The sequence below is a fragment of the Lutra lutra genome, chromosome 1, assembly GCF_902655055.1.
Source record: "Lutra lutra chromosome 1, mLutLut1.2, whole genome shotgun sequence".
In the NCBI taxonomy this organism is placed as follows: Eukaryota; Metazoa; Chordata; class Mammalia; order Carnivora; family Mustelidae; genus Lutra; species Lutra lutra.
In genome coordinates this window covers 86,678,452-86,693,945 of record NC_062278.1, presented here as the reverse complement: position 1 = coordinate 86,693,945, position 15,494 = coordinate 86,678,452, and the positions used below count along the sequence as shown (strand labels likewise).

General features: G+C 33.8%; 2 protein-coding genes and 1 non-coding gene across 4 annotated transcripts in view; 2 read left to right on the top strand and 1 right to left on the bottom strand.

The window, feature by feature from the left end:
• KPNA4 (karyopherin subunit alpha 4) overlaps nucleotides 1–15,494 on the top strand; it is a 57,230-nt gene that overhangs the window by 39,010 nt on the left and 2,726 nt on the right. For both annotated transcript variants that reach the window (XM_047729197.1, XM_047729207.1), the window contains 5 exons: nucleotides 4,766–4,894; nucleotides 6,295–6,399; nucleotides 9,744–9,815; nucleotides 11,023–11,185; nucleotides 13,764–13,858. In XM_047729197.1, the coding sequence (XP_047585153.1) occupies nucleotides 4,766–4,894; nucleotides 6,295–6,399; nucleotides 9,744–9,815; nucleotides 11,023–11,185; nucleotides 13,764–13,858 (564 nt within the window). The remainder of the gene's footprint in view (nucleotides 1–4,765; nucleotides 4,895–6,294; nucleotides 6,400–9,743; nucleotides 9,816–11,022; nucleotides 11,186–13,763; nucleotides 13,859–15,494) is intronic.
• On the bottom strand, nucleotides 521–911 carry LOC125099799 (small nuclear ribonucleoprotein G-like). The gene has a single exon (XM_047729247.1). The coding sequence runs from the start codon at nucleotides 887–889 to the stop codon at nucleotides 659–661; it is 231 nt and encodes a 76-aa protein (XP_047585203.1). The 5' UTR covers nucleotides 890–911; the 3' UTR covers nucleotides 521–658.
• LOC125090257 (small Cajal body-specific RNA 7) lies at nucleotides 5,104–5,442 on the top strand. The gene has a single exon (XR_007124258.1). It is a non-coding gene; the product is annotated as a small Cajal body-specific RNA 7 (non-coding RNA).

The following is a 15,494-nucleotide window of genomic DNA, read 5'->3' as shown; positions in this document are numbered from 1 at the left end:
TGTACATGACAAGATCTCATTCTCTTTATGGCTAGTATTCCATTGGTGTGTACACACACACACACACACACACACACCACATTTTTACCCATTCATCTATCGATAGACTCATGGGTTGCTTTCATATCTTGGCTATTGTAAGTAATGCCACAGAAAACATAGGGGTGCATATATCTTTTTGAAATAAAACAAGAACATATCTTTGATGAAAAGAATGAGGTATTAAGTCCCCATTTTTTTTTTTTAAGATTTTATTTATTTATTTGACAGAGATCACAAGTAGGCAGAGAGGCAGGCAGAGAGAGAGGAGGAAGCAGGCTCCCTGCTGAGCAGAGAGCCCGATGTGGGGCTCGATCCCAGGACCCTGGAATCATGACCTGGGCCGAAGGCAGAGGCTTTAACCCACTGAGCCACCCAGGCGCCCCTTAAGTCCCCATTTTAAAGATGGAGAAAGTGAGGTAAGATCACTATAGGTCAACAAGAACCATTCCCCCTCCCCTTCCCTTTTTTTTTTCTTTTGGCTATTACAAAAGTTTATTTAACAAAAAAGCTCAATATGAAAATGCACACAATCTGATTTTTATATTGTAGTAAAACAGGTACTATGGAGAGGGGCCATGTGGAAGCAGTTGATTCTTCTGATGAACACATCCATTGTTTATACACGTTCTAAGGCTTCTAACATGATGATTCTATTTCCTCGTATTACCACCATTCCAATATTGTTCTGTTGCCCACTAGTTGCCATCTCCACACATTCATCTATCACAAGATTCATAAATGGATCGAACCCCCGTAATATTCCTTGAACATGTCTGCCACCATTTAATTTCAATGATAATTTCTTGTCCATAAATTTTTTCAACTCGGGAGGGTGAGCTTTGCTCATGGTGTGTACTCAGCAAGCTGAAAGATGGCTCCAAACTGCTCCCCTTCCCTTTTCTTATACCGCACCAAAAACCCCACCCAGGGCATCTCCTTAGTAGATTACTGATTTCTAAGGTAGACCTAGGAAATTCACATGGTAACTTGGGTGGCATCTGAAATAAGTACTGATACTTTATTTTTTTCTGTGCTTCTTATTTTTCTTCATTTTTCCTACTCTTTTCCTTTTCTCCCCTCTTTTTCTTAACTCTCCATACTGCACTGGGCAAGCTTAATGTTTCGTTTCATTGGCACTATCTATGATAAAGGCTTTATACTGAAACATACTGATCAGGGGCTTCCTAAATTTCCTTTTATTTAAAATCTTTTTTTAATGGGGTGCCTGGGTGGCTGAGTTGTTTAAGCATCTGACTTCATCTCAGGTCATGATCTCTGGGTCCTGGGACCAAGCCACCAGGCATTTCCTTGCTCAGTAAGGAGTCTGCTTGTCCCTCTACCTCCCCCACTATCCCTCTCCCCCCAAATAAAGGAATAAAATCCTTTTTAAATAAATAAATCTTTTCTAAACTTTGTTTTATCCTTTTATTTTTAAATCCTTCCACATAAATATTTATCCCAAACCTGCATCTAGAAAGAGCCAAAAAGAGAGGGTGAGAAGTTCAGACAAGTATTATAAGGAGTAACTGTCAAACTGCAGTGGTAAAGGGAGATACAGCAAGCTTTAATTATATGATGACTTAACAGTCTATTCAGCAGTAGCCTAAGGAAAAACTGTTAACCTAATTCCCTGTTTCTCAACCCTGGGTGGACATTAAAATGACCTGTGAAGCTTAAAGAAAAAAAAATATTTCCCTTGACACCTAGAGATTGTTTTAATAAATCTGGGATATTTCCTAGAAACCTGGGCTTCAAAAAGCTCTTCAGATGATACTTGTGTACAATTGGAATGGAGAACACAAACCGTAAAATTTAAAGTAGTTTAAGGAAAGAGGGAACACTTAGCTGAATTCAGGAATCGAATAAATACTTTGCCATTTATGGGTATTTGTGGCTCATTTAAAATATTTTAATAGGGGCACCTAACTGGTTCAGTCAGAGGAGCATGCGACTCTTGAACTCAGGGTAGTAAGTTTAAGCCCCGTGTTAAGTGTAGAGATTACTTTTAAAAAAATAAATAAACTTTTTAAAAAATAAAATATTCATACTAGATAATTATAATTAAGCTTGCATTTCTTAAGTGTAGTACTTACATCTTGGTATAGGTATTTGATTTGGTTTTGGTTTGGTTATTTTTGTTTTGTTTTTTTCAGAATGCATCATTAGTTTTAATATTGGATTTCATTCAGAAATAGGGTTGAAATTTTTCTTTAGCAGCTCTCAATGCCTTCTGTACTTTACACGATACCTAGTAGAGATTTTTAAAATTTTTTCAACTTTAACTCCATCATTTAGGAAAAGAGAATAGTTGTAATGAACCACCATGTAGGTTTCCTCTATATCCCTACTTGCTCCCTCCCGGCAAATTACTTTGACACATCCCAGATAGCATGTAATTTCATCCAGCTTCTCTTAAAAATAAGGTTATATGTTTTTACATATCACAGTACTGTTAGAGTATTTCTTAATTTTAATATTAAAACCCAGTCAGTATCCAGATTTTACTGATTGCTTCATATTTTTTCACAGTTTGACCAAATCAGCCTCTAAACAAGATTAACACATTGCATTTGGTAGCTTTGTCTTATGTTTCTGTTACTCTACAATTCTATTTTTCTTTGCTCTTTTAAATTTATTTGTCAAAGAATCTAGGTCACTACAAAACATTTTTAAAAGAAATTAAAGAAGACTTAAATAAATGGAAAAACATCCATGTTCATAGATTAGAAGACAGTGTTGTTAGGAAGGCAGTGCTTCTCAAATTTACCTACAGGTTAAATGCAGTTCCTGTTGGGGCACCTGGGTGGCTCACTGGGTTGAGTATCTGCCTTTGGTATCTGCCTTTGGTTCAGATCATGATCCCAGGGTCCTCGGATGGAGCCCTGTTCTATGTCAGTCTCCCTGCTCTGCTTCTCCTTCTCCCTGTTGCTCTCTCTGCTCGTTCTGTCAAATAAATAAACAAATAAACCTTTAAAAAAAAAAAAGACTCCAGATATAAACCCATATGATCAGTTGATTTTCAACAAAGATGCCAAGAAAATTCAATTAGCAAAGAGGAGTCTTTTCAAGAAATGGTAATTAAACAAATGGAGCTAAGACTACTGAATATCTACATGTAAACAAATGAAATTAGCTCCCTATTTATAAAAACTAGCTCAGAATAGGTCAGACACCCAAGTATAAGAGCTAGAAGTGTAAACCTCTTAGAAGAAAACATAAGCATTAATTTTCATGACTTTGGATTAGACAGCAATTTTTTAGATTTGATACGATAAGCACAAGCAACCAAGGAGAAAACTAGATCAATTGGACTTCATCAAGATTAAAAAACTTGTGCTTCTAAGGAGACCGTCAAGAAAGTGAAAAGAAAACCCACAGAATGAAAGAGCAAATCATGTATTTGAAAAGGGACTTGGGTCCAAAATAAAGAATTCTTAACAACAGTAAAAAAAAATAATCCCATTAAAAATTGGCAAAACATTTAAATACAGTTATCCAGAGAAGACATTCAAATGGTCAATAAGCACATGAGAAGATGTTCAACATCATTAGCCATGAAAAAAATGTAAATCAAAGCTGCAATGAAATACCACTTCATAAACACCAGGATGTATATAATCAAAAAGAGGTTAACAAGTTTTGGCAAAGATGTAGAGAAAGTGGAATCCTTATACATCTATAGAAATTAAAATGGTACAGCCTCTTTGGCATACAGTGTGATAGTACCTCAGAAAGTTAGGTACAGAGTTACTGTATAACTCAGCATTTTCCACTCCTAGATGTATATATAACCAAGAGAACTGAAAGCAGATGTTCACACAAGAACTGGCACACAAATGTTTATGGCACTATTACTGTTAATAGCCAGTGAAAACAAAATGTTTATCCACTAATGAATATTTAAATAAAATGTATTCCACTTACATAACTGGACTATTATTTGGCTGTGAAAAGGAATGAAGTATCGATACATGCTACAACATGAATGGACCTTGAAAGCATTACGTTAAGTGAAGGAAGCCAGACAAAAAAGGCTACCTACTGTCTGATTCCAGTTATATGAAATGTCTGGAATAGACAAATCCACAGGCATCTTAGCTGTCAGGAACCCCCCCCACCAACCAGTGAGGGAAATGGGAGTGACTGCTAGTGGATACAGATACCCCTTTTTGATGTGATAAAAATGTACTGGAATTACATATAATGGTTGCACAACTTTGGAGGTATAAGAACCACTGAATTCTGCATTTTGAAAGGGTGAATTTTGTGTTATATAAATTATATTTCAATTTGGCAGGGAAACTGAGTCATTTGTCTTATAAATGTTAAAATTAGCCCCCCCAAAAAAGCTCTAACTTGAGAGAAAATGACCTGATAAAACTATAAAAAAAATTGATAATTCAAATTCATATGATAGTGAAATCTCATACAGGTTCCTGCCCTCCTTCAGAAGAGCCCTGTGTTTTTGTTTGTAATTTATTGAAACACTGAATCAAAAATCCAAAGTACTTATTGTCTTTATGGCCCTAATTACTACTGAAAATTATCCTTATTTGTTTGTTTATTGACTGTCTTTCACAATAATGTAAACTCCATAACCCTGTCCTGTTCACTCCTTTGTTCCTAAATTGGTATCAGACAGTTGCTCAAAAACAGTAGGTTGGCATGAATGAAAGAGCGTTATCTTTCATAATAGAACTTGTCATTACATCTTTTGTTTCAGACTGCAGCACTTCGAGCTGTGGGCAACATTGTTACTGGAACTGATGAGCAAACACAAGTAGTTTTGAACTGTGATGCTCTTTCACACTTCCCAGCACTTCTGACACATCCCAAAGAGAAAATAAATAAAGTAAGTATTTTTAAATACTGCCTAATAACACATAAAGTATCAGCCGTTTTCATTTGTAAAATTAGGGATTCAGAAGTATCTATAATGATTATTAATGTAGACTATCATTTAGACATCAAGAGAAGTTAGAATATTTTATTCTTTCTAACATGGATTTCTGATTTTTTTGTATATAAAAGCAGTTGTAAACAATGCAAATTTGGCTCTCTTGGAAATGATGAAATAGAGATAATTGGGTGTTGAATGTTGTGTGATTGGAAAATTTTAATGTGTGAGTCATGTAATTAAGCTTAATATTTTATAGATACTTAATAGTGTGTGTGTGTGTGTGTGTGTGTGTGTGTGTGTGTATGATCATGGAGGCTATTGAAAGGGGGCACTGATTGGTGATGCTGATATTGGAGTGCATCTGAGGCTGTTGTAGAAATACACGGGCTGTTGATTACAACATTGCCAATGATTATAACCCAAGAACAGCTCACCTAAGTAGCCTAGCACCCTAACATCTCTAACAGGTTCATTAAACATGGTCCTGTGATCTGATCCAAAGAGCCTGCTTGACATTAGCTAATACTAATACTTTAGGGAATAAAATGTGTTTACTAATTTTTTTTAAATAGAGAAAATGTTTCCATTTACATTGAGTAATGTAATAAATTTATGTCTGGTAAATGACAGTAATATCCTACATAGGATATGAGGTTGATATTTTGTCTTATTTCATGCTAACTGGTCTTAGTGTGCATTTGTTGTCTATGAAACTTGTGAACCACTTGAGTACCATCATCCTGTCAAAAGCAGTAAGCACTACTGAAGTGTAAAGGGTAGCATAAAAAGATCATTAAGGTAGACCAGTGAAGCAATCAAACATCTGGTTCCACTTTAGCTCTTGAGAGAAATGGTGTAGTGAATGACTTACAAATAAGTATACTAAAATACCACACTATTTCAATGTTCTTGTCTCCATTATCATGGATAATTGAGATTTACCGACTTTGACTAGCATTCTTGATCACAACAAAATAGAGAATAAAGCACATTATGTGAGGGGGATGCTAAATCTCATTTACAGTAGTTTTGGGATTTTTATCTATATTACAGCTCATGGATTCCTTAGTATTTGTTCAGACAAGCTTCTTTTGAGTCTTACGTTTGGGAACATTGTTTTGAAGAATTTTCAGAAGGTTTGGTTCATTATGACTTGATATAGGGCCGTTAGCAATTTGTTCAGGGAAAATACAGTAGGTGGGGGGATAGAGGAGTTAAGATTCCTGAGATTTTTATTATAGAACTTGTTCCATGATAAAATCATTTGGACATTGTAACAAATGTAGTCAATTTAGTTCAGATGTAGATTTTAATTTTTAATGAGAAATATTCAAGGGGTCCTTGTTCTGCAGGAAGCAGTGTGGTTCCTCTCTAACATCACTGCAGGAAATCAGCAGCAGGTTCAGGCAGTAATTGATGCCAATCTTGTACCGATGATAATACACCTTTTGGATAAGGTAAGAAAATCATCTTGTATTATAATCTGAGTAAGAGGAAAAAGATTTAAATTTAATAAATTATGTGAATATATGCCTCTGTTTGTTTAATTAGAACCTATACAGTGGCATGAATACTACAGTAAAGTAGTAGTAACGTGAAAACTTTGAACCTAGCAGTTTTTATATATAAAAAACACATTTCTTTTTAGGAACCCCTAACCCTTCTTCTGTATCATTCCTTTACCAATAATTACTATTACTCTGGGATTTATTAAAAATACATTATTATTTTTAAAAAACTCATTACTGATGATAATATTCAAAATTATAATTGTTACTGGTGATTATAAATGCTTACATACTATTCTCACTCCACATCTATTACTTCATGTAATACTGCAACTCCATGAGCTTAAGAATTACCCCTTTTTGACAGATGAAGAAACTATGATATGGACAAATTGTCCAAAATCAGACAGTAAGTAAGTGTGCTATTTAATCATATGCTGTATCATCTCTCATACTTACATTAATGTTTGGGAAAGAGACAATTTAAAATGTCACAGTCACAGCACGAGGGTTTTTTCTGAACATTGATCTGTAATTAGAAGATAACTCTATCTTCTTTTCCTCCATGTGTTCTATAGACTGGTAGTAAAGGCTTAGTTTCCTATAAACTGGTAGATCTGGTTCAGTTTTTTTGGCAAGGCTTAATGTATTACTCTGTATTTCCTAATGATTCACATCAGAAGACCAATACTGTTTTAACCTTATCTCCAGATGCCCTACATCTGTCCTCTTCAAATTGATGAGTAAGCTCAGGTGCACATGAGCCTGCTCCAACTAATTGTTATAAACCTGTCCATTGGTCTTTGCCTAGTGGTTTTCAGGTAGCGATTAATGATGATTGTGTGGATCCCTTATTTTACTAGGAACTGCAAAATGGTGACTTTCTAATTCTGTCATTCTTTATGTATTAACTGTGATTTCTCTATAGAAAGCTTTTTTCTTTATTACCTATTGGTTTACTCTGAAATATGTTTCCTATAAGAAAAGCAAGATAAATTCTCATCACTTAGTTTTTGTTTTGTTGTTTTGGGTGTGTGTGTGTGTAAGTAGGCTCCATTCAGGGCTTGAACATTCAACCCTGAAATCAAGACCTGAGCTGAGATGAAAAATCATATGCCTAACAGACTGAGCCACCCAGGCATCCCATTATTCACTTAGTTTTTAGAATAACGTGGTTCTCTAACAACCTCAAAAGGATACTAGGGGGTAGTTCTTAGTGTTATTAGGAAATTAGGAATTTTTATCTGTATTTTGTAAGTTTTTGACCATTGTAGTTATTTTTTCTAACACTAAGATTGTCCCTAACCAATGGAAACCTCTTAAATTTAGCGCCTGAGTCTTTTTTACATCACCTTAGTAGTTTTTGAGAGCTTCCTACCTTTGGAATATGACATAGTTCTCAAGCTTCTTTTATGTATTTTCTGACCTAGACTCTCCAGGGTGTCCTTTTAGATAGCAGATAGTATATAAGTGTCATAGTTCAGGTCCTAAGGATGATAATTGCTACAAGGTTGTCATTGTTTCTAGGCCTGAGTGAACAAAATGGGTGACAATATGTTTGGTTTTGTTTTTGTTTTTAGAAAATAGAAAATAGGGATGCCTGACTGGCTGAGTCAGTCAGTAGAGCATATGACTCTTGATTTTCAGGATCATGAGTTCAAGCCCCACATTGGGCATGAAGCCTACTTTAAAAAAAAAGAAACAAGTAGGAAATATATAGTAATTTTGTGAACATGAGAATTCATAAGAAACAAATCATGAATGAAAAGAAACTATCAGATATCACTGGGTATTTAGGATAAGCTTTTTATTCTTTGATTTGTAGTTTTATCTCTTATGCTGGAAATCCTTCTAAAATATTACAATATATATTGAGATACATAAAATTTATCAAAATAAGATCATATTGCCACTAACAACATGACTACTTCACTGTTAAGATTTCCTTGAGGGATTTTGTTTTTAGGATGTATTCCCTCAGTGATGTCCTTAAAATGGTGGTGTGTCACTTGAAATAATTTTTGTATATGTGATTAAGTCACCAACTTGGTATACAGTTACGTTATTTATTTCTGTTTCTTTCTTTCTTTTTTTTTTTTTTAAGATTTTATTTATTTGACAGACAGAGATCACAAGTAGGCAGAGAGACAGGAAGGAAAGCAGGCTCCCTGCTGAGCAGAGAGCCCAATGCCAGGACAGTGGGATCATGACCTGAGCTGAAGGCAGAGGCTTCAACTGAGCCACCCAGGCGCCCATTTGTTTGTTTCTTATTTGGGGAAATTACTTTAGTATTTTTGTTTGTTTGGGGTTTTTTGGTTATATAAAGGCATACATGTAAATTTTGCTGTATAATATTATTCCCTTTCTGTAAGATTGTACCATTTTACAGTCCTACCAGCCTCACTGATAGATATTTGCATTTTATCATTCTGATATATAAAAATAGATATCCACTACAGTATTAATTTTTGTTACTCATATTTATATATGTAAGTTTTTTTCTTAATTGTAAGCATTTTTCCAGGTTGCTAGTCTTCTTTATATTTAACAACAGGTTGTTATTCTATTCAGCAGATTTATTGTAGTTGTTTATTCCACTATTGCTGAGAATTCTGGTTGCTTTTACTTTTTGACTAATGTGCTACTAAGATAATATCTAGAAGGATACATAATACTCCTTAGCTTTAAATTATTTCTTGGTAAGTTCTCAGAGATTCTCACCTCTGAGAACCTCATGTAGTCATTAGATGTATTACTAAGTTTATTACTGAATCATAAAATGACTTTTTAAATGATTTTTAAGTATATTTTTTTCAATTTGTACTTGAAAGGTAATGTAGGAGGGTAATGTTTTTATATAATAGTCTCATTAATGGTGGAAATCATGATTTTTAAAACTTTGTTTTGTGTTTAAAAGAATTACTTGACATTTCTTTGATTAAATTGAAATGTATGTTTTCTTTCTTTCTTTCTTTTTTTTTTTTGACTTCTTATTTTATCACTCACTTCATTTAATCTGACTTAATTGAACAGTAATACCAAGTCAGTTTGTTGCTAGGAGAGTTTACAAAAGGGAGTCTGCATTTGTTTAGGGTAAATGTGTTGTTTTTTTGTTTGTTTGTTTGGTTTGGTTTAGGGTAAATTGAATTCAAAATCTTCTCTTACATAAAAATTACGTATGCATATAGAAAGGCTAGAAAAAAACCTGGAGAAATAAGCAGTTGAATATAATTTCAGACAACATTTTTCATCAGTTTAAACTATGTTGCAATTTGTATCCTTGGCTTTTACAGGGGGATTTTGGCACTCAGAAAGAAGCTGCTTGGGCCATAAGTAACTTAACAATTAGTGGGAGGAAAGATCAAGTAAGTTCAGCTCTCACTTATTTCTCAAAACTGGTAAAATAACAGTACAGATAATTCTAAGATTTAGAGTTCAATTGAATCATAATATAAAATAGTAGCAAGATAACAGGCATTCTGTGATTTCTTTTCCCCCCCATATAAAAGGGTCACCTTGACTTCCTTTAATTATATTTTATAGATGAGAAGTGTTATACCGCCCTGGCCTACAAAATTTTTGTAGGTCATGGTAAGATCAAAACATATGTAGTCAGGGTTTATTTGGGTTTAGCAATAGGGAAAAACAGGACTTTTTAGCTTAATAGGGCAGACTGAAACAATATCACAGATTCTCATAACAATTGAAGATAACCAAAGAGAAACAGCAACAAAAATTTACCAGTAGCAAACAAAGCAAGGAACTAATGTAAACCAAAAGGCCAGGTCTGGGAATTAAGGAAAAGGAATATAAGGAGCCTAGGGTGTAAAGTTTAAAGAGGCACTCATTCTGGAGTTGTGTGGGTGACAAAGCTTAACATTGTGCCAACTGGCAAAAAAAAAAAAAAAAAAGGAGTTTCAAAGGTTCCAGGTAAATTTCACAGATAGGTAAAAAGAGTGAACTTAAAGCTGGTAAACAATAAGCTGAGAATTGTCACAGATAAGCTATAGACTGGTGGTGAGTAATGAATCCACTTAAATCTGAATACAGAGCAGAATATACATATAGTACATGGAAATGACAATATAACAAAATATAAAAATGATAGAAAATATTACAGAAATATTACAGAACCAGTTAAACAATGAATTGAAGGTGGCCAGGTATTTGAGTGTTATAAATGTTACAGCACTCTCACATTGGATACCATAACACTGAACAGTTGTAGCTTTTAAAAAATATCATCCAGCCTCTGTACAGATTTCATAATTTTTTAACCTAAAGGGGAGGAAGGGGCCTTTGAAAAGAGTACTCCTTAAAGGCAAATGTTTCATATGACGTTGAATGATTCCTTCAATTTCATTTGTTTTTTTCCTAAGTTCAAGAAAAGCACTACATTAAAAGGAGAAGGAATCTCATAGTAAAATAATAAATTAATCTGATATGGTCTAACATAACACGTGAGACATGTTTCCATACTCAAAATTTTAAAGTCAGAATTATTTCAGTAAGATCATATGGTACACAAACAAAATTCACCTATGTTTATTTTATCATGGTGTTTTTCTTTAGGTGGCCTATCTAATTCAACAAAATGTTATTCCACCCTTTTGCAACTTGCTGACTGTAAAAGATGCACAAGTTGTGCAAGTAGTACTTGATGGACTAAGTAATATATTAAAAATGGCTGAAGATGAGGCAGAAACCATAGCCAATCTTATAGAAGAATGTGGAGGTAAGTTTATTATAAGCTGTTATTTCACACTTTAATGTTCTTTTTGTAGCTACATTTATTTTCTGACTTCTTTAACTTAGCATTTATGTTCTTTTTGTAGCTACATTTATTTTCTAATGTAGCACTTCTGTATTTTTCTGTCTTAGATTATCAAGTAACAGAATAAAGTAAATACTATATGCTATATGTACAGTCCTGCTCAGCTTCTTGCATATGCATAGGTGTTGAATTGCTGCCGTGTATTGAACAGGCACTGTGCTAAGGGTACTGGGGAAACAGTGGTAAACAAGACACAGTCCTTGCCCTCAAGGCATGTAGTTCAGTCATGGAGATAAATATGAACTGATTTAATGTGCTAATTACCCTAATAGAAATGTACAACAAAATGAAATACCTGGAAGAAGCAGGAAGTGACACCTGAGCTGGATTTTGAGAGATGAATAAGGATTAATAAAGTAAAAAGGGATGAGAGGTGTTCCAGGCAGAGATAACACCATGAGCAAAGTCTGAGGTGAGACCTAGCATTCAGCAAATTATAAGTAGTTCAGTGTTGCTGAATCACAAAGTATGGGGTAGAAACTGCCTACAGTTGAGGCTGGAGATATTGCCACCAACCAGGCCCCTGCAGTCTTATAACTTGGTAGCACAGCAGATTCTTTATTCTATAGGGCAGTAGTTCCCAAATCTGATTCTGTGCCAGAGCCACCTAGAATGTAAACAGCACAGCTTAGCTTTCAGCACCTAGAATTACTGTGTAGATAGAACGTGGAAGACTCAGTTGTAGCTGTGGACCAAAATGTGAATGTGACCAACCCGGATAAGCACAAAAGGAAGATTATTTCTGACAGATGTTGAGAATTAAATGAAAGGAGATGTAACTATAAGAGTAGGAGAACCATATTCTCAATTTGCTTAGTGAAGGTAGTTCACTTTAGGCTTGAAAGAAAGAAGTATTTTTAAAGTTATTAAAGTGACATAGAGAGCAACAGAAAACACATAACTATCAAGTTAGGAACAGGAGGTGGAGAATAGTGTTAGGGAACCTAATTGGGAAGTTGAGTACCAGAAAAATTAAAAACAAGTATAGTTTAAAATTTTTTACTAGTATTTTTTCCCCACATAAATATTTTAATTACTAAAAATTTTATTTTTATAAATTAAAATTAAAATCCAGATCTGAGCCTTGCCCTTATCACTGACCAGAAATCTATATCATATAAGCTTCCCCAGTGAATTCTGCCCCAGGGTATCACAAGCCACTGAAAGATTTTACCTAAGGGATAGGTATCTTTAAATGGAGCATGGATATCAGGGAAATGAGACTGTTGGGAGACAAGAGGCAGGAAACTAGTTAGGAAGGTATATAGCAGTCTGGGCCACAGTAAATGATGACAGGATTCAAGAGATAGACTTTGAGGTTTTTGAGATTTGATGATAGAGTATTGAGGGAAAGGGGAGCTTATTAGGCTTTGTCTCCAATTTCAAGTTATTAATTATCGTGAAGTAAGGATACAGTAGAACAAATAGTTTAATTGAGGAAAGGCAAGTAATAAATTGTGTTTGGACATTTTGAGTAGTAAGTACACATGAAACATCTGGTGGAACTATCATGCAGGCATTTTAATTTTATGCTTCTGAAGCCCAGAAAAGAACAAGTCCTCACCCTATCATAGTGGCTAAATTCTTTTTTTTTTTTTTTTTTTTTTAAGATTTTCTTTTTAAGCAATCCCCATACCTAGCATGGGGCTCAAACAGCCCCAAGATCACGATTTGCATCCTCCACTGACCAAGCCAGCCAGACGTCCCTAGCTAAATTCTTTACTTAAGGCGGGCTCACTACATAGAATGTGTAGAGTGAAAAAAGAAAAAAAAAAAAGAATGTGTAGAGTGAAAAATGAGCCCAAAACAACTTCTTCCATGTAAGGAATAGATAAAGAAGAACACTCATGAAAAGGCAGTTTTCACTTTATTTCAGAAACCTTAAGATTATTACTCCTATAAAGCAAAATAAGATGCATTTTGCTTATCAGTTAAGTTTATATATTCTTTTTAATATTTCTGCCTATGATTTAATAAGCTCATTAATGTTTATGGGGAAATTCCCCTTCCCCCTGAAGTACTGTGGTTGATCTTGATCATTTTCCATAATACTTCACAGATGTCTTAACATTCATATTTATTAATCACCAGTTTTTTCATTATTTTTATACATGTATCGTTAGAAAAACTTGGCAGAGGCTAGAAAGTAAAAAGAATCTGCTTTTAACTTGTAACAAACAAAAGTAATCCATGTTATTATTCCTTATAAACATTGGTTATACAGTAATCTGAAGAGAGAGGTGTCCGTTGCTTGCTTAAACATACGAATTTAATTTAAACACTCAGGTGGTTAACTTTTTAAGATAAATATACTGTATCTTTGTGCATAAAGCCTTAAGATTCACCTTTAGAATAGAGTCCCAAAAATCACAGATTTACTGTCCAAAAATTGGGATTATGTGGTCCCAAGATTATTGTAAATTTTTTGTTCTTATGTTTTAAATATTACCATTGTTTCACTTCATAAAATTTCTTGCAGGACTGGAGAAAATTGAACAACTTCAAAATCATGAAAATGAAGACATCTACAAATTGGCCTATGAGATCATTGATCAGTTCTTCTCTTCAGATGATGTATTTAATAATTTTATGGTTTTATTAGTTTTATGTACAAACATAAGTCTAGAAATAATACAAGCTAGGACATACACTTTTTTGGAATGTAATTAAAATAATGTCACTTTCAGAAATAATATTTTAAAGTCCCTCAGGGCAATAAAAAGTACTGGTTCTAAGGGCAAAAAAAGGATTAAGAATTTTTTTTTCCTTTTTACGGATTTATTGCCATTAGTAGTTAAAAATAGAATGAGGATTTTTTATTTTACAGGAATGCTGAAGGTCTTTGCTTGTAAAATAGCTTTTGTTTTTTAAATCTCACTATTGGAAGTTCATAGTTTTTGACCACCTTCCTCCACTTTTCTCTGCTCTTACCCTTTACCCATGGTAACCACAAGTTTGATCTTTCCTATGAGCTTTTTTATTAGGATTCCACATATAAGTTAGGTCATACAGTATTTGTCTTTCTGTCTGACAAATTTATTTGACTTAGCATTAAATGCTCTCAGTGTTTATACATGTTGTTGCAAATGGCAGGGTTTCCTTTTAGTCTGTAATATTCTACTGTGTATATATATCACATTTGCTTTATCCATTCATCTTTTGGTGCACATTTAGGTTATTTCCATGCCTTGGCTATTATAAATAATGCCACTGTGAACATAGGGTTAGAAATGTCTTTTTAAGTTAGTGTTTTCATTTCCTTTGAATATATTGTTAGAAGTGGAATTGCTGAATAATCGTATGATAGTTCTGTTTTTAATTTTTTGGTAGAAATACTGTTTTCCATGGTGGCTGTACTGATTTACAGTCCTACTAACAATGCACAAGATTTCCCTTTTCTCTATATCCATACCAGCATTTGTTAACTCTTGTCTTTTTAATGATGGCCGTTTTCACAGGTGTGAGGTAATACCTCATTGTGGTTTTAATTGGCATTGCCCTAATAACTAATGATATTGAGCATCTTTTCATGTACCTATTCACCTTTTGTATATCTTTTGGAGAAATGTCTGTTCAAGTCTTTTGCCCATTTTTTAATTGGGTGGTATTTTTTGCTGTTGAGTTACGATAAGAATTTTTTGACACTTGACAAATCAGGTTCTATTTTCACTTGATGTCTTTATAGTTCTCAAATTGTATATTGTTAATAGCATAACGTATTTATAAGCAAAACAGTGATACTGGTATATTCTATAATAAATCCTTAATGACAATAGTTCATTTATATTTGAAGATACTGTCACCGTTATTTTTGTTAGATGACCAAAAATAAATTTGAAGGTACATAAAATGGAAACAGTAAATCATCAAGAAGGATAAGTTACATATAATGTAAGGTGTAGTATGCAAGAGTATCTTCATATTGTCAGTATATGGTAGTTGAAATTAAAGTATTAACTTATTTTTAATGTTGCTCCTTTGGAAAAATACATCTAAAAGCAGCTATTCCTTAGAAAATTATGATTAAATATAGCCACCAGTGGATTTTTGATAATTCTCATGTTTTCAAAAAATAATTCATATACCTCAAAACTTTTCCACATTATCAAAAAGTGGAATGTTACTAAGTATTTTCTTAAGTGTATATAATTTAAACATTAACTTGGCATACAGACAATACTAGAAAAGAAAATCTGTGGACTGTTTCCTT

Bases quoted from the DNA above. Each gene is read 5' to 3' on its own strand.
- LOC125099799 (XM_047729247.1), bottom strand. From the start codon at position 889: ATGAGCAAAGCTCACCCTCCCGAGTTGAAAAAATTTATGGACAAGAAA.